Genomic DNA, 19,489 nt, shown 5'->3' with positions numbered 1-19,489 from the left:
GGACGCCCCGCCCATAGCTCGGTTTAGGAAATAGTCATCATATGCTCACTAACATTCACTGAGCGCGCTGCACGCACTCAATTTGTTTTTCTTAGAGCCAGTGGGGTGTGGTCCTTGCTCCGTGGCACACCGCTAATAATGACGGGTCCACACTAGAATCCAGGTCTCTGGACTCCCAAACCTGTGCCCTGCGCTGAACTTCCTCCTGACCGTGAAGGCCTCGGAGAAAAACCATTGTACCAAGGGAAAGTGGTCACTTACGGCATAAGCGGATGTGTTGTAGGGCAGAGCAGTGAACAGCCTGGGGTCTGGAGTGAGCCCGCCGGGATCCTATCACCGATTCTGTGACCTTGGGCTGGTGCCTTTGCTTTTCCGGGCCTCAGTTTCCTTCTTGGTAGAAAAGAGATCTTAATACCTATACCTAATAGAGGTTGTGCTGAAGACTAAGATAAGAAGGCTTAGGGAAAGGTGGCTGCTCTGAATGTATATATGAACCCAAAATACTTACAGGCTTGTTGTGAGGAAAGGGGCGAGATGAGCGCTGTGATGATGTGTAGCACCAAAGCAGGTGCCGCTCGGCTGTTCTCTGTCCCCGTCTCCCAGCCACCCAGCCACCCTCCCCCTGCTTCTGGGCACCCTACGCGGACAGAGGACGCTGGGCCACGGATGAGAACACCATACCATGGAACCTTTTATTAGAACAGAGACACGTTTCGTACAGGCTGAAAAAAATCGGAAACCTTGGGTAGGTTATGCTTAGCTGTGGACACCAGATATCAAACAAGCCATGGCCACTGTATCACTGGGTAGAGGACAGGGTCCCAGGATGCTGGAGAACACAGGAGCTTCTCCCCCGCTGATGTGGGCACGTGGGCAGAGGCTGGCTGCTCAGGCTGAGCTGGGCTGGTGGTGGGTCCCCCAGGTTGGGGTTTTCCAGGTGGGAGTTCCAGCCCCCGACGTGCATCAAGCCCCCAGGGCTGATGTGGTAGATTTTACTAGGTCCTTGGCCAATGGCTGCTGGAGGAAACAGCTGGGTATTGGGAGAGAAAAGATACAGCACACAGAGAAGCCCTCACAGCCTAGGCCTGGCAAGAAAGAGCTACCGAGAAGAGCGTGGGTGGGGCGTGGAGTCAGGCAGATCGGAGCTCAAGGGAGCCTGGGCACGTCAGTTCCCGCTTCCCGGGCCTCAGTTTTCTCATCTGAAAAGTGGAAATATGACCTGTGTCACTGGCTTGTTTGAACAATTGTACAAAACATGGCCTGACACGATACATGGTGGTGAAATCCAGAGCACGGGCAAAGCCATCCTGGTCTCTCCTTGGAATACACTGGATGGCTGGGCTTGGAGAGAAGTTCAAGCTCACACAGAGGGCTTTAACCCAGGCCACAAGAGTTCCCAGGGGGCAGCACCTGGAGGTCTCCCGTGTCTGACTGCAGGACTCAGCTGCTCCCACCTCACCCTGCAAATGGAGTCCATGCCCTGCTTCTTTATTTTCTTCCGGCCCTTCAACCTACAGAAGACACGAGGGACCCTGTATCTGACAGTTTGGAACCCACAGCATCAGAGTTGGAATCCCCTCCCCTCCACCCTGCCAAGAACACTTAGGCCAAGCCCCATTTTACAGATGCTAAGACTGAGGCCTGAGAACCACTCCATTTCACCCAGACAGACACACACAGGCAAGAGAACCACAAAAGGATGCTGTTCCCATCTCTTTGGCTCAGCTCGTTAGAAGATGAGGCATAGCTTTTCTTGGCCACAGAAAAGGAATTACAATTTTTTGTTCTCTCTCTCTTTTTCAAGGAGTTGTGACTTTTTAATAGAAGTTAGGTCTGTGCGCAAGCGTTTCATTCCTCAATTAATTTCCATCTAAATGAGGATTTCCCGGAGATAACCAGTGTTTTAGTTCCGTTTGAGCTTAATTTGTATGACTGAAGCCTCCATTTCCGCCAATTCCAATTTGCTGGGTGATTCTAGCACTCATTACCTGGGCGATAACGTCCCCACTGCAGACAGCCGCACCCAGAGCTGAGAGACGGACCGATTTCCAATAGCAATTCGGGAGAAGAGGTGGTCCTTCACCTCTCCTAACACCACTCAATAAATAGGAAATAAATTATTAAATAAGCCACGTTCTGATGAGGGATCCCCATCATGGTATTTACAATGCAAAACAACTACCACCAACAAACCAAACAAAAAAACCCTTAAAAAAACAAAAATAACCCAAAACAGCAGCCACAGACAGAGGGGAGACAACAACTCCATCAGTATCACTGGCTCGTGGGTGCGGAAGTGAGAAGGAAGAGGTCGCAACAAAGCATTGCTTGATGACACTGCATCTACCCTAAGTTCCTCAGCTGGACACTGCTGGCCAGTGGAAGAGGAGGTGTGGTTTGAGGAGCCTTTTTTTTTTTTCTTTCTTTCTTTTCAATCAGACAAGATTTTCTATTCAGCTGGAGAAGAAAACAAAGCAAGACACATGCACCTGAGACTATTTTGAATATTCGTGGAAAGGAATATGGCAGAAGAAAAGATGGAAGTGGGACTCGAGAAGAAAAAGATGTGCTTTCAAACCTTTGGGAGCACCTTGGGCTTCCCTGGTGGCACAGTGGTTGAGAGTCCGTCTGCCGGTGCAGGGGACACGGGTTCGTGCCCCGATCTGGGAAGATCCCACATGCCGCGGAGCCGCTAGGCCCGTGAGCCATGGCCGCTGAGCCTGCGCGTCCGGAGCCTGTGCCCCGCAACGGGAGAGGCCACAACAGTGAGAGGCCCGCGTACCGCAAAAAAAACAACAACAACAACAACAACAACAACAACAAAATCAAACCTTTGGGAGCACCTCGAATGTTGGCCTCTTCGAGCAAAGCCTTTCGGAAAGGAAGATGTGGGTCTAAGTAAATGAAGAGATGGGGGCTCTCTGAGACTGAGACCCTCGTGTCTTTCAAACATCAAAATTTGTGTTTTATTTTTTATCTTTTGCTTCTGAAAGATTGACTTTCCATCAAAGATGGGAAGACGTGGAGGTAGGAATGCAGTCCAACCTGGATGAACTAGAATGTCCCTGGGTGGGGGATTTGAATTAGCTTTTCTGAATCAACTGAAGGGAGTTCACATATTGCTTTTAAGTTTTAGTCTCATGATTGAGAACCTCCTAAAAATGTTTGAGGATGTTTTCCTTTTTTCTCTAAGTCTCAGTGAACTCACGCTGTCTTTGAAGAATTGCCCAGGCCTCAGGTCAACGTTTAGGGTTGTATCTCAAAAACTCCTCCACTACTCAAAGGTGGAAACTTTGGCCCAGAGAAAGGAAGCCATTTGCCTAGCTCCCCTCGTCTAGGGACTATCCATAGCAGGAAGGTCGAAGGGCTGAACGTTGCCTGACCTCAAACCACATCTCCCTCCCTTTTTCCATACTGCTTTTAAAAATAAATCCTCACCATGAGCAGGTTTCAGGCAATCTGTCTTATTCCCTGGAAACAGAAGTGTAATGAAGGTGAATTAGGCAGAGGAACAGCAGTGCCAGGGACTGGGGGTTCTGGTTAAACAAGGTTTACCAGTGCCCCCCAAACAGTTTTATTTCTGGAGGGAAAAAAGGGAAATGTAAAGGAAATTCGAGAAACACACCAAGTGACAGGGAGGGGACAGATTTTTCTCCCAGGAGGCATTTAAGCTCTTGCAAACTTTCCCAGGCTAGAGGTACTCCCTTGCTTGGGTTAGGGCAGAGTAAAGTCACATTGCCAGGGAAACAATCAGGGATGTTGCAAAGGTCTCACCAAACCCAAAGCTGGACCAGGCAAGCTGGCCATGTCAAGGCAGTGAAGAGCGACTTCGGAAAGGGCAGGGGCCCTCTCCAGCCAGCAGCCAGAAGACTCTGCTAGCTGGTCAGAGCGGCAGGGCTGGTCAAGACCTCTGGATCCTGGTTCCCAGGACAGGTTCCAAAATGACCTTCTTGGTGGGAACCTCCGGCTGCTCCTTTCCTCTTGTTTGTTTTGTTTTCTAATTTCAGAAATAGTTGTGTGCTCTCTTCTGAGATCACAGAAAAAGGCTTTTTGCTTTGGGTTTGTGTGCCTCTTCCAGGACGGCTGATAACCTCCTCACAAGGCAGGCCTGTCCACAGAGCAGCCTTGAGCTCTCAGGGGATGGGGAGAAATTAGCTAAGGGGGAGTCAGAAGCATGTGTAACTTACATGAAACCAACTAGGTAGGCTCAGAAGAGCAAATGATCTCACCCACTAACTGTGTGCGCTGGAACAAGGGTGAGATTAAGATGTGCACATCTGTCTCACATTGGGTGCCTCCCTAAAGGACTTTCACAGGTGATTTAGACTCTGCAGCTTTTGCCTTACATGCTAACTTTAGACTCTCACCCCCATGTCAGCTGTGACTCTACCCTGTCAGGTCAGCACCTTAGCTCATAAGCCTCTTGACTGTTTTCATCTTTCTGGTACCTCAGTTAGGTAGCTGGGGGGCAGGGGGCTGGAGCGCAGGCCTGGACCTCACCGGACGTGGACTTAGTCATGAACCTTTGGTCTGCAGTGCTTCCGGGCCACCTCCAGGGTGTTCCAAGCTTAGAGCTCTGTGAGTCTCCCCTTCAGGGAAAAGGCCAACATTCCCATCCACATCCAGCCTCTCAAATCCCATCCATGGAGACATGAGGGAAAAAAAAGAGAGATGCACAAAAATACTGTAGGAGTTCCCCCTCCTCCCCAAACGCACAGACACACACACACCCCTCTCCATATAAATAAATACTTGAATACTCCTAACGGCAACTGAGAGAGCGAGAATCCCATAAATAAATAAATAAATAAATAAATAACCATAAATAAATAAATAAGATAAATAAGAGGTTTGCTAGGAGCCCCCGGCAAAATGATCCCCTAGAGTTGCTTGAATGAAGGCAGTCTGGACCAGGGGGCCGGCTCTTGGGTCTCTCACTGCTGTCCTGCTACGGAGGTTCTGTGGCTCCAGAAAGCCTTTGTCTCCATGGAGACTGGAGTCCAGTCTGGACTCCTGGGCGGGGAAGAGGGTTATTTACAGTTGCTGTACATGCCCTCCCAGGGCACCTGCCCCTGGCCCAGGCACCTGCCATCGGGCCTTCTGCGGTGATAGCACTGGCATCCATTAGTCTTGGTGGGTGGGGCCCAGGTCTGGGCCAGAGGGCATCGTGGAAAGGCCAGGTCCTCCACTGCCGCCCTGGCGCCTGGCCCTGCTCTCCCGGCGGAGGAAGGACCTTCCGGTTGGCTGCAGGGCAGTTTCTGGACCCACGGGCTGATGTGATGGAAAGACCGGGAGCGAGGATTTCACTGCTTCCAAGAAAAAGGATTTTTTTTCAAATGCTCCCCCACCCCCCACTGCGCCCCTCCCCAGATAGAGAACGTTTGGCTTCTGCTTCCCAAAGCCCTAGCATCCAAAGCTGGGAACGGTTCCTTTCACCGTCTCCCTCCACGCCCTGTCCTGCTGCTGTCACCACCACAAACTGGAAGCTCACCCGCCAGGCTCCGGAAAGCCAGTCAGCTGGTGAGGGGGATGCCCAAGAGTTTATTTTAAGGATCTTCTCCCTCATGCCCCTGTTCTCAGGGCCTTCCATGGGTGAAGCAGCTGGTGGTATTTGTGTGTTGGAGATCAACTTACCCTCGCTGCCCAGCCCCGGGCTGGTGGGGGAGGAGTGGGGCGAGGGCAGAAATGAAGGTGGGGCTTTCCCGAGCTGCTAAGAAACTCCGGAAACCAGTGGGAGCTGCGGAGCATCCAAGCCCCTTCCCCCCAGACTCTCTGGGTTTGGATCCTCCCCCCCAAACCTGAGCTGCTGTGCCCCATCCTGGCAAAATCCCTGAAAGGCAAAGGAGGCGACTTAGGCTGAGGGCGGGTGCGTGCTGGGCTGCACCGGGGAGGATCCAGGGTGTGGCAGTCCGGGCAGTGAGGAGGGGGCAGGCAGGCGCCAACCGGAGGGTAAGGCCAGACTGGCTGGCGCTGGGGACTGGCAGCTGGCCACGGCACTGGTGACTGTTCAGCAGACGGTCCCGCGGAATTAAGCTGCTGCCAGCTAACAGGGCTGAGGCAAATTTGGGAAGGGGGGCCGCAGACCAGGCTGTCCTGACTGTCCACCGTGTCCGTTCTCAGAGGTCGCCGGGTCCGTGTGAGCCGCCAAGAGGCATTTTGTGTAAATGGTGCGGTGGCCTCTCCCTGGCTAGAAACTACTGGGCCCGTCTTCCTGACCGCGTGGACGTACTGCGAGCGGCAGACCGACCCCCTCCTTTTTGCTCCCACACTCACGGCCCGAGAGTCCATCTCCCATCTCCCGACACCTACCACCAACTGAAAGGTCCATGTCCCCTACCCACGTGTCTCCCTTTCTAGGACCCAACAGCCTTCTAGCTTTTGCTCTGGCCTATGTGGGGAGCTGAAAGGCCTGACCCCTCTCCTGGGCCTGAACTGCCCTTGGTCTCTTCTAACATCCACCCCTCACTCCCATCAGGGTCCATACACATGCAGCCATGAGACTGAATGAGAGAAGAACGAGGGCAGGTGTGAGGAAGTACCACTGGCCTTCGTGTGCAGCCCACCAGCAGTGGGTGAGCGGAACTCTCTCTGCATTTTCCTGGCCTGACCCAAACTTTTGAGTCACGGACCCATCACTTCTTACAAACCTTTGAGATTTCTCTGTGCCAACAGAAGGTGGTTCACTCCATATGCTCAGGCCTGAGTTGAGCCCCAGGGTGGCGTGGTGGACGCTCCTAGGAGCTCGACATAGAGGCTGAAGCCCCCATACCCTCTTTTTCTCCCGCCCCCAGGGGAGCAGGAAGGACAGGGCCCAGGAGCCCTCAATGTCTGTACTAAGGAGAAGGCAGGGTGGGCAGGGAGTGGGGGAGGCTGGCAGAGTGAAAGGGGCACCACAGGCAGCTGGCTCAAGGGAGGGCCTTTGCTTAGCGCCTTGTGCTGGAGTAGCTGTCTGCTGAGCTGTAGCTCCGGCTCCGGCTCCGGCTCCGGCTCCGGCTCCGAGAGCCCAGGCTGCGGCTGCGGGAGCTGCAGCTGCTGCTAGTGCGGGTCCGGGTGCGGCTGCGGCTGTGGCTGTGGCTGCGGCTGCTGCGGCTGTGGCTCGGGCTCCGGGAAGAGCTTCGGCTGGCTGAGCGGCTGTACCAGGAGGAGGTGCTGCTGAGGCCGCTGGATGAAGAGGGGCTGGGCCGGTAGTAGGGGATGGGGCGTTTCCGGGCACTGCAGGGACCAGAGGCAGAAGGCATGAGGACAAGACTCCTCCCAGCCTCAATCCAGGGAGCACAGGCACTGTCCCAAGAGACATTTCCCAGCTCCTCTGGAAAAAAAAATTCCCATACTCTTCCCTTGCAGTCCTGAGAACATCAAGGAGACGCTTTCAGTCTACTGCTGATATGTTTTGAAAAGTCATAATCTCACTTTTTTTTTTTAAACACAGCAAGGCTGGGCTCAGGGAGAACCTCCAGCTGGCAACAGTTTTGTTTTGCTATTTTTATTTTTACTAGAACCTTCTATTTATGGCAAAAAGAAGAGGCTGATTTTCCACTCACTGTAGTGCATCAAGTTTCTTTTTGAAATAAATGTATGGACCTCTTTAAAAAAGAGCACATCTATTACAGAAAATTAAGTAAATGGTACACTTAATAATCAGACAAGGCAAAAGTGGGGGATGGAAGTTTCAGAAACACTGAATGGGTTCATCAAGATGGACTGTTTGGGGTTGAGTATGGAAACCAGAGCGTCTTTTGGAAATGCTACTCTCTTCCTCTCAGCCTTCCTCCAAGTCCATTCCAAGGATACCTTCTAAAGTCAAGGCAGTGGGTGCCTTCCTGCGTGCCAGGCCAAGGCAGGGTGTTCTGTGAGACATTTGAGAAGGCAATGCCATTTACCCTGCCTTACCATCTGGGGCACAAGTTCTTTTTCCCCCCTTCACGTCATCTCCAGGGAGGAGGCATGGGAGGCCGGGATCCTTGTGGGCCTCTGGACTGAGTAGCTGACCCTTGGAGGACCAGGAGGAAGACCAACCGATTGTCAAGAGCCATTTTTAGGGCAACATTCAGCCATTCTCTCCATTTCAAGGCATGAGAAATTTGTGTCCATTTAGACCTCAGGCTTCTCTTCTAGGTCCTTTCTCGTCCAAGACTTTATCTGTTACAGGAATCTTTATCCATCTAGTCTGACCATTCAGGCCATCACAGTGGGACACAGTGGGTTCTAGTGTTCTGCATGTAAGTTTATAAACTGCATTCACATCTCTTTGCCCCTTTTCATTTCATCCTTATGATAGATACTTCTGGGAGTTATTTCCTCCAATAGTTCATGGGTGAGAAAACTTAGATTCTGGGAGATGAAGAGGCTTTCCCAGCTCACCTGGAAAGTGGCAGAGCCAAGATTCCTCTCCAAAACAGTGCTCCTCCCCTTACCCACGAGGGCTCCCTCCTAGTCTTTCTGGCACCTAAACAATCCTGTTTGCCCTCCCTACACTTGGTTCAGGGTATAATTACCTATGGGTCTATTCAAGCCTTGCATCCGGGGCGTGTGGGTCTAAGGGCGGAGGTCTGTTGCCACCGCCTGGCTCCGCCCCCACGCAAAGCCCCGGTTCTGCTCCTTGCTTGGGCCCCCATTCCAAGGCCCAGCCCCGCCTTCCCCGCCCCACCTGCATGCGCAGATTCAGGCCACACCCGATTCCTCCGGCTGGGCTCAGCCCTTTGCCAGACACTGCATTCTACCCCGCCCCGCCGGCCTAGGCCCCGCCTCCACGGCCCCGCCCCCTCCTTGCAAGCCCGCACGGTGGCTGAGGGGTGGCTGATGGGGGGCAGGGTGTCCCTGAGCTCCCACAATCCTGCAATGCAGCCCCAAGGAGGCCTGGGGAGAGTCTGAGACCCCAGCGGGTAGGAAGGGAGTGGAAGTGCGGGCGGAGGTGGGCGCCTCCTGGCCTCACCTCGTTATCCTCCGCGCCTCCAGGTGGCTCGGGGAGTCTCTCCGGCGCTTCCGCATGGGCGAGTAGGACCGACGTCTCCGCCGCGCTCGCCCGCGCTCCCGCTGCTGCGAATCCTTCTCGCTGTACTTGGGGTCCCGCTCCCTGAAGGGGTGCGGTGGGGATGTTACTGGGGAGCTGGGGCTGGCCTGGCTTTTCGGTGGGAGGGGGGCACTCACTTCCTCCTTACCTTTGCCCTCCCCCCACGCTGGGGCAGGGCTGGGGTCTGCACGGGGCCCCTAGGGAGGTGGGAAGGAAAATGACAGGGCTGTGGGGAGAGTCTGCATGGATGGGTGGGTACTCGGCGGGGGGGAGGGAGGGCCTTGCGGCTGGGCGTGTGTAGGGGTGTCTGTCAGCCTTTGAAGGTGGGCATTGCAGGGTGAGGATATGACTGTTAGGTGGGCCCAGGTGCCGAGTAAGAAATCAGAACTGGGGGGTATGGACATAGGGATGAGGGGTAGTATTAGGTGTGCGAAGAGTCTGAGGGCTGGGGTGTGGCCGTTGGAGTGTTTGGGGGTGAGTACATGAGAACGCTGGGATGTACTGGGGGCCTGATTGCCACTCCAGACACGGCAAAGGGAACCACTAGGATGCTGAGTCATCTCCCATCCGTAACCGGGCAGGGCTTGACCTGAGAGGACCTCGCGGGGCTTGGGAGACGCTCCAGAGAAGCGCGTCGAGGAGGCGGTGCCAGACAGGCGGATCCGAGCAAAGGAGTGGGGACTGGGAGGCGGAGCCTAGCCTGACGGGCGGGGTCAGTGCCTGGGGGCGGGGCCGGTACCTGCTGGGACTGTAGCGGGAGTAGCTGGGGCTGCGGCGGGACCTAGAGCTTCTGCTAGGCGGGCTCCTCTTGCCAGAGTTGGAGGAATAGCTGGGAGACCGGGAGGAGGACCTGGAAGAGAGGAGACAGCCTCTGAGGGGCCTGCTGAGCTCTGCCGGGCTTGCCCCGTCTGTCCAGCGTTTTATTCAGCTGGTCTCCAGGCCTTTTTATTTCTGGAGGCCAGGCAAAGGAACCAAGCCCTTACCGGAGGATGAAATCCCCTCCCTTTTGGATGGTTAATAATGATATCAAGAACGTCCCCTTATTGAGTTCTTCCTATCCTGGCCACACAGTGTTAGCTGTGTGACCTTGGGCAGGTGATTTCACTTCTCTGGGCCACTACTTTCTGATCTGTAAAATGGGGGTAATTGTACTTACCCCATAGAATTGTAAATTACTTAGCATCTTGACATATAGTCAGCACACAGGAAATGTTTATTATTATATGATTATTATATATTCTACTATGTGCCAGATTTTGAACTGTTTTTTAAAAAAATATCTTTATTGGAGTATAATTGCTTTACAATGGTGTGTTACTTTCTGCTTTACATATGTCCCCATATCCCCTCCCTCTTGAGCCTCCCTCCCACCCTCCCTATCCCACCCCTCTAGGTCATCACAAAGCACCGAGCTGATCTCCCTGTGCTACGCAGCTGCTTCCCACTAGCCATCCACTTTACATTTGGTAGCGTATATATGTCAGTGCTACTGTCTCACTTCGTGCCAGCCTCCCCTCCCCCCACTGTGTCCTCAAGTCCGTTCTCTACGTCTGCGTCTCTATTCCGGCCCTACCACTAGGTCCATCAGTACCGGTTTTTTCGATTCCATGTATGTGCGTTAGCATGCGGTATTTGTTTTTCTCTTTCTGACTTGCTTCACTCTGTATGACAGACTCTAGGTCCATCCACTTCATTACAAATAACTCAATTTCGTTCCTTTTTATGGCTGAGTAAAATTTATGGCTGAGTATATATGTGCCACATCTTCTTTATCCATTCATCTGCCGATGGACATTTAGGTTGCTTCCCTGTCCTGGCTATTGTAAATAGTGCTGCAATGAACATTGTGGTACATGACTCTTTTTGAATTATGGTTTTCTCAGGGTATATGCCCAGTAGTGGGATTGCTGGGTCATATGGTAGTTCTATTTTTATTGAACTAATGTTTTGTGTATATTAGCTCATTTAATCCTCAGCACTTCCTAGGGTTAGGTACTATTATCAATCCCATTCTATAGATGAGGACACAGAGGCAGAGAGAGATGATGTATTGGGTTGGCCAAGAAGTGCCTTTGCTTTTTAAGTAAAAATAAGACACATTTTTCATTTTCACCAGGAACTTTATTGAACAACATATTCACCCTTTTGTTCCACTACCTTCTGCCATTTTTCAGGCGACTTCATAATTCCATCTTCCCCAAACTTTTTATCTTTTTGAGCCAAGAACTGTTCCAGATGCCTTTTACAGTCTTCCAGGGAATTGAAATTTTTTCCATTAAGAGAATTTTGTAAAGACCTAAATAAATGGAAACCCAAAGGTGCAATGTCTTGTTCAAAGGTGGCGGATGAATCAGAACTTCCCAACCAAGCTGTAACAATTTTTGCCTGGTCATCAAAGAAACGTGGTCTTGCGGTATCCTGATGGAAGATTATGCGTTTTCTGTTGACTAATTCTGGATGCTTTCCATTGAGTGCTGCTTTCAGTTGGTCTAATTGAAGCAGTACTTGTTGGAGTTAATTGTTTGGTTTTCCAGAAGGAGCTCATAATAGAGGACTCCCTTCCAATCCCACCGTATATACAACATCACCTTCTTTGGATGAAGAACAGCCTTCTGTGTGGTTGTTCATTTCGCTTCCCCCACGATCTCTTCCGCTCCAGACAACTGAACAGTATCCACTTTTCATCACCCACCCACAATTTGTTTTAAAAACGGAACGTTTTCATTACGTTTAAGTAGAGAATCACATGCAGAAATATGGTCAAGAAGGTTTTTTTCGCTTAACTTATGTGGAACCCAAACATCAAAGCAATTAACATAACCAAGCTGGTGCAAATGATTTTCAACGCTTGATTTGAATATTTTGAGTATGTCAGCTATCTCCTGCATGGCATAACGTTGATTGTTCTCAATTAATGTCTCGATTTGGTCGCTATCAACTTCAACTGGTCTACCTGACCGTGGAGCATCGTCCGGTGAGAAATCTCCAGCACAAAACTTCACAAACCACTTTAGACACGTTCGATCAGTCACAGCACCTTCTCCATATACTGCACAAATCTTTTTTTGCATTTTAGTTGCATTTTTACCTTTCTTGAAATAATAAAGAATAGTATGCTGAAAATGTTCTTTTTCTTCCATCTCCAGTATTAAAATAGCTACACAAAAATTCACCAATTTTGATGTCTTTTTTTGGAAATTTTGAAACTTTATTTTTTTTAAGTTTATTTTATATATTTCATATAATTATATTTAATACTTTTATTAATTTTAATATATTGTTTTGTGTTTTTTAAAAAATAACCTGACTTTTTTAAAAAATGTAATTCTAAGTATATTTTATTAATTTATTTATTGATTTTTGCTGTGTTGGGTCTTCGTTTCTGTGCGAGGGCTTTCTCTAGTTGTGGCAAGCCGGGGCCACTCTTCATCGCGGTGCACGGGCCTCTCACTATCGCGGCCTCTCTTGTTGCGGAGCACAGGCTCCAGACGCGCAGGCTCAGTAGTCATGGCTCGTGGGCCTAGTTGCTCCACGGCATGTGGGATCGTCCCAGACCAGGGCTCGAACCCGTGTCCCCTGCATTAGCAGGCAGATTCTCAACCACTGTACCACCAGGGAAGCCCTCTTTGTTTTTTCTTTTAACATCTTTATTGGAGTATAATTGCTTTCCAGTGGTGTTAGTTTCTGCTTTATAACAAAGTGAATCAGCTATACGTATACATATATCCCCAGATATCCTCCCTCATGCACATTGATATGACAGCTGTCACATACACTCTAACAAAATTGTTTTGAATGAAGTTAAAGACAGCTAAGTGCTACTAGAGCCATCTTACAGAAAAAACCAAACAAACCTTTTGGCCAACCCAATAATTTGTTCAAGGTCACTCAGCTGGTAAGGGGTTTGAACCCAGGTCTCTTTGGCTACAAAGTGCTCCTGACTTCTGCTAGACTACACTGTTGTGCATCCGAACTACTAACCCCTATGCTACTTCCGGTCTTCTTCCCTCTTGCTAACGCCTCCCACGTTTAGAGAACGACTGCCTTGGTTTCTCCACCACTTTCCTAGGAACATCTACCTTTCTTTCTCAGTCTTTCAAATAATTTTCATCTCACAATTGCTGATTTGATCTGCTAGTAGCTCCTGCCAGGGTTCAGAGGGATTATGTGGCCATGTCTGTGTTCAGTGGGAAAGAGGGCTGTGATGGATTAGCAATGTCTGCTACAGGCACAGGAATGAGTAGGGGGGGACACTCTCTCATGCTCTGTTTCTGCCAGCTTTCCCTCACAGGAATGCTAGCAAAGTTTTCCTATCCTTTTCAGTTTGAAAAGAAGTCTTGCTCTGACCTGCCCTCACCTAGGTGTTCCTTAGCCCCTTCCTACTTTTCTTAGGTGATCATAATAACCATCGCCTTGGGACTCTATTCTTACGTGTTGCCCAGCGTGATGGAAGGAGTGTGGACAAGGAATAGCTCCTCCAGTCTTAGTGCCCTGGGACACTAGTGTCCAGCTATAGCCCCTGAAAAATTTGCTTTGCCAACTTGCTCTTTGGCTATATATTGAGAGACATTATAAAAAAGAGTTACGATGAAATAATGCTTTTGGACACTTTGAAAGGACATCAGGCATTGCTATCCACTGTACCACATAGTGTCCCTTTTCTGTGGAGCCATGTGAATCATTTTTCATACTTAAAAATCAGAAATAACTGCTCTTCCAAGCAACTGGTTCAATTTTTATCTTTTTTGTTAATAATGTAAAGGGACAATTTCCCTTTTTGCTTTGTCTGCCAGGGAGCTCAGAGTCTCATTTGCAGCACACCTCCATAGCAACAACAGTCATCCCTTGGTATCTGTGGGGGATTGATTCCAGGAGTCCCTGCAGATACCAGAACCTGCAGATGCTCAAGTCCCTTATATAAAATGGCATAGTATATTGAATACACTGGCCTTTCATAACCAGGGATGTGAAACCCGCAGATACAGATGGCCAACCATACAGAATGGTAGGACATGCCTTTGGGACTTAACCTTCCTCCTGATTTAATTTTATTTCTCTCAATTTTCCTTTAAGCCTGATTTTGCTCTTCCACTTATGTCACTCTATCATGTTGAATATTTCTGTTAGCTTCCTTGCCTCCTTATTTTGAATGAACTGGTCTTGAGGTAACCACCTACGTAAGCAACTGTTTTTTGATACGGTTGCAGAAGAGGGATAGTTGGGTTGCTGTTGGAAGTTCTTGTTTGTAGAGGGAAGCTGGACTCCATGAAGCTGTGGGTTGATTAGATTGGATGGAATCTTCCAATTCCTGAGATCGCATGTCTCTGCATTCTGCCATATCATTATTCCACATGAGAAAATCAAACAATAACCAGTGGTTATTAGAATTGAGTGGTAAAGTGAAAAAATGGGCACAATTCTTCTCCCTGTATCCATGCCCCTTGCAACGTGATTTTGCAGTTCCTCCCACTAAGAGGAGCATCCCTTGCATCTATCTGGATTGGTCCTCTGACTTGCAATGGCTAAGAAAACAGCTGAAGAGGTCATGCCTGTTCCAAGCCGAGGCCTTGCACATTACTGCTCTCTCTTGGAACCCTGCCGTCACCATGTGAACAAGCCCAGACAAGCCTGCTGGAAGATGTGAGGCCACATGGAGCAGAGGTGAATCAGCTGCGGTCATTCAAACCAGCCAGCCCCCAGACAACCCACCAGCTGATGGAGGACACATGCATGAACCCAAGAGAGAACAGAAGAAGAACCACTGAGCTGAGCCCAGCCCAAACGGCTGATCCACTGAATCAAGACCCAAGGAAACACTTACTGATAAGGATGCTACCCTGGGGGGATCATTTTTATGCAGCAGAAGATAACTGATACACATGAATGGACCTCATGCCAAAGACAACAATCAAAGCTGCTATTATATTCCAAGTACTGATCTAAGTGTCTTACAGTCCTCAGAACAATCCTTCAGGGTAAGTATTGTTATGGTTTTCATTTTGCAGGGGAGGAAACGAAGGCTCAGACAGGTGAACTGACAACCAAGGCCACCAGTGAGTAATAGATAGAACGGGCATTCAAACTCAAACCTGTTCCACTCCTGTCCCTCGGTGGTCAAACGACATCTCCAGTTACCTTAGCTAGCTGCAGAGTCAAGGTCAAAATTGCACTCACCTTTTCCCAGACGAGGTGGATCGGCTCCTGGTGTACCTGGGGGAGGCCCTGGGGTTTGGGGATCGGGAGGAGTGGCTGGAGGAGTGGGTGCTGGCACAGGAGGAGCTGCGGGAGCACCCTCTCATGGGCGAGCTCCGGGCTGTGGAGGGGACCAAACTGGACTTCTTCACCTCGGTGCATTCCAGACATGGCGACTGGAACCCTCTGCAGAGGGGAGAATGGCTGTTAGCACTGGCCTGCCCGCTGGTCCAGGGCATCTTGAGCTGATACTCCCCTCCTTACTTTGCCTCGGCTGTGGTGCTCTCAGAACCCCCCATCCACCTTTCCCCATCTCACTACCTCTGGAAAGACCTGCCAGACCACGGATGTTAGTGGAGCGGAGATAGAGCAGGACGCATACCACAGGCTGCATGATGGATGTGATCAAATCACATGGTGGAAGATTTCGTCCCTTTCCAGTCGTTTTCAGTCCCTCTGATTATATTAATGAGAAGGCCCGGGTTGGGTACTAGTGGGTTTTTACTGTCTCTTTAATGATTGCAATCTCCCAAAGAGAGAGAGAGAGCGTGGGCCCGAGACTCAGAACCTCGGGCAGGCAACTGTAACCAACCAGAATTAAATACATTGTTTGAAGCATATGTATTTTCACAGGTGCGTTCTGTTTAGGACAGGTGATACAAATTTTCTATTTAAGATAGTACTACAAGTTTCCTTATATTAAAAAGTGAGTTTATTAAAGTAACTAAGAGTAACAGTAGTACCTGGCTACGGAACCACTCAAGAAAGTGACATGTAGTGGTTTAAGTTGGGAAACTGGCGTAGCCCATTTTGCAGATGGGGGAATGGAGACCCAAAGAAGGGTGGAGGCTTGTTCAAATTCACCCGAAGGACAGGGTCCTGTCATATTCTCACCCTGCCTAGAGCCATGCTGGGTTCCTGTCGGTGCTCGGTAAGGACATGTTCATTGGGATTGGGCCAAGGGTCAAGTTCAAATAACATTAATATAGTTTCATCGTGACCCAGCCCCTGCTCTTACTCCAGCCTCAGCTCTGGCACTCTCCTCTCTTGACTCCAGCCACAATGGACTACCTGTCCCTCCTGGACTATTGCTATTCCCTTCCTTGTCTGCAGGCTTTAGAACATTCCCACTGCCTGGAATCCTCTTCACCTGACAGCTCCTACTCATGGTTCGGGCTTTCGACCCCCTTAAGCCTGGTTGTGTGACCTCCAATGTGTTATCACAGCCCCCAGCCCCAATGCCTCCCCCCACCCCTAGATGGCTCGCTTGGTCTTATAATTGTTGTCTCCCTCCGCCAGACGTGGAGCTCCCTGGGGACAGGACTCATGTCTCTCTGGACACTGCATCCCAGCACCAGGACAGAGCCTGAGACATATGTCCCAGGTCACTGATAAATAGCTGTGGAATAAACAGGCTGAGCCTCTGCACATCCTGGGAGCTTCACAGCATCATCTCGTTTAGCCCCCAACAACCCTAGGAGGTTGGCACCATTGTTATCCCTTATCTACAGAGAAGACCCAGAAGGGTGAGTTGCTTGCTCACGGCCACCCAGAGTCTCAGACCCGGATCTGTCCAGCCCTGAAGCCCATGTCCCTGCCACCTTGCCAGCCCCTGCCTTTCCTGTCTGTGGTTCCCCTGATTTAGAGCCGATGGCTCTTCCATTCTGCCCTGTGCTCTTAGCTGACATGACATAAATAGCCACGGATTTAAAGATCATTTATACTTCACAGTGAAAGCCTGGCTCTAAATTATTTAGTTTGGCTGTCCACATAGATCAGATTAAGCAGGTAACTGCTAAATGCCGTTCAGGCTTAACTCCAGTTCTGGAGACAGATCTGTGTTCCAAGCCTCGGGCCGGCCCTTATGAAGTGAATTTCTTAACTGCCCTGAGCTTCACTTTCCCCACCAGCTAAAAAAGAATTATAACAGAACCTATCCCATAAAGGTTTTAGAAGGAGTTTAGGAAGATTATCTATGGAAAGCACCTGGCATAGTACCTCAGGGCTCCATAAATAATAGCTGCCGTTATTATTGTTGTTGTTGTTATTGCTATTCTCAGTATTTCCTGCATAACAGCCCTGAAGTATATGAGTAGATATCTGGGAACATCACTGCCTGTTCCTGGAGACACTGACGTTTGCTCTGACCCAGCCCTGGCTCCCAGCCGAGCTTGGCTGTGAACTGAGGCCGGGGATGTCCTGAGGCAGGCAGATCCATCCCTCTCTACCCTCTAACCACTGGTAACCACTGGTAACCACTGATCTTTTTACTGTCTCCATAGCTTTGCCTTCTCCAGAATGTCATGTAGCTGGAATCGTAGAGTATGCAGCCTTTTCAGATTGGCTTCTTTCTATGAGTAACATGGATTTAAGTTTCCTCCCTGTCTTTTCATTGCTTGGTAGCTTGTTTCTTTTTAGTGCTGAATAGTATTCCATTGCGTGTATGGACCACAGTCTATTTATCTTTTCACCTATTGAAGGCTATCTTGGTAGCTTCCAAATTTGGGCATGAATAAAGCTGCTATAAAAACATCCATGTGTAGGTTTTTGTATGGACATAAATTTTCAATGTGTTTGGGTAAATACTGTGGTATATTTTAAAATGACAGTGACTTTAAATGTTAGACTTTCTCCTGTGATTATTGGTAAACTGACATCTGTTTTTTCCTGCCCAGCCTCCATCCCTCCTCCTGATAACAGTACCCTGCTTCTCCTACAGAGAACCAGACATTCCCCAGTTTTCGTGTACATGGGAAGACTCATTAGCCCTGATGGTGGCGTAGGACAAGTTCTAGCCAAGAATACAGCATCCCCTGGGCAGTGGGACTGGTCTAGTGTGGGCAGATGACCCAAGCTGGGCCAAGCAGGGTCAATGAGCACTTGCCCTGATATTTTGCTGAAATTCTGGGGAAAGAGGCATTTTCCTTCCATTGGCTGGCTAGACCGATAGAATGTTAACTGGATGGCATCTCTGCCAATGCTTTGGGAGGATCTGCTTGAAAATAAAGCCAAGAGGGGGAAAGCAGAACTGAGAGATGTAATAGGAAAGACAGATTCCTGATGATGTATTTTCGAGACCCTGGATCCAGCTATATGTGAAGTTGATCTCCTTGGATAGTTTTTTCAAAAATGATGCCAATTTCTCTCTCTCTCTCTTTCTCTCAAATAAAAGAGCTGGAGTCTGTGTGTGTGGTGTAGTGCTAGGGTGAGAGACTGAGATTGTGGAGCTCAGGCCGGACCCCCTCCTGCCACCCAGGTGCACTGACCTTGACTCTCTGCCCCTGCTGGTGGGGGAGAGATTCTCCAAAGCGGCCCCCTCGTTCTGGGGGGAGGAGGTGGTGAAGGAGTTCCCGGAATCAGAGGTGTTGCCGCTGCTGGGGCCCCGGCTCTTGTTCAGGCCCCCAGTGGGGCTCTCCTTCTCCTGACCCCGAGACCTGGCTGAGCTGATCTGCATGGAGGGTGGCGAGGAGGTGTCATTGCCCGAGTCATACTCCTGGGAGCGTCCTCGGGAGGTGGCGAGCAGCCGGGCTGTTCTGGTAAAGAGGGCAGCAGCCCCCGGCCCAGTGATCTGAAAGCAAAAACACCCGTCGGACACTGCTGCGCGCTGGGTCTGCGGGCTGTGTCTAAATAACCAAGAAATGTTTACCATCATGATGCACTGTAACGAAAGGAAAGAGAGAGAGGAGAGGAAAGAAGAGACGCCAAAAAACAAAAGCACAACTTCCTGAAAGAATACCACAGAAAGGAGATCTTTTTTTTACCCCCTGCTAGGATAATTGGAAGATTTAGGTATCATGCAGAGAGAAAAGCATGCGATCCAGATTAAACAAAAGAAAAAGGAAATTATACAAAATTTAATTTCTAAGGAATTAAACGAAAGCAACAACTTAAGAGAAGGGGGGGGGTGTAAACACCCTTAACCTAAAACAATAATAAAAATAAAGAAAAGTGGGGGGAAAGAAAGGAGGCTATGGGCCTGAAAAAAATATATCTTGAAACTTAAAAACAAAAAAAGGAGATAAAGCCACAATTTTAAATGTCAACCAAACCCTCAACAAATTTGACTTTTTTTTTTTTAAAGAAAAAGTTGCCCGAATAGAACCCTAAACAAATATCACATGGGGAAAAGACATGAAATAAAGATGAGAGGTGTTTTTTTTAATATAAAGTCAAGGTCACAAAATGATATTTTAGTAGTTTTCAACTAAAGGGGAAAAGAAAGAGGGGACAAAAAAATTAAAAAATGGAAGTCAAACTGTCTGACGGAAAACAAACCAAAAAAAGCTC

At 49.5% G+C, this 19,489-nt stretch overlaps 1 protein-coding gene across 1 annotated transcript; it reads right to left on the bottom strand.

Annotated features, from left to right (window-relative positions):
- Positions 1 to 186: 186 nt before the first annotated feature.
- On the bottom strand, positions 187 to 18,770 carry LOC102996112 (serine/arginine repetitive matrix protein 4; the record flags this gene model as incomplete). Its single annotated transcript, XM_028484711.2, has 6 exons — positions 187 to 1,511; positions 6,648 to 7,212; positions 8,933 to 9,073; positions 9,750 to 9,860; positions 15,185 to 15,388; positions 18,469 to 18,770. Coding segments are annotated over 5 exons (1,047 nt in total), but the record flags the coding sequence as incomplete, so codon positions are not given.
- Positions 18,771 to 19,489: the final 719 nt, after the last annotated feature.

Source organism: Physeter macrocephalus, unplaced genomic scaffold (genome assembly GCF_002837175.3).
Source record: "Physeter macrocephalus isolate SW-GA unplaced genomic scaffold, ASM283717v5 random_216, whole genome shotgun sequence".
NCBI classification, from domain to species: Eukaryota; Metazoa; Chordata; class Mammalia; order Artiodactyla; family Physeteridae; genus Physeter; species Physeter macrocephalus.
The sequence above is the reverse complement of the archived record's forward strand: the minus strand, read 5'-3'. Positions and strand labels throughout refer to the sequence as shown.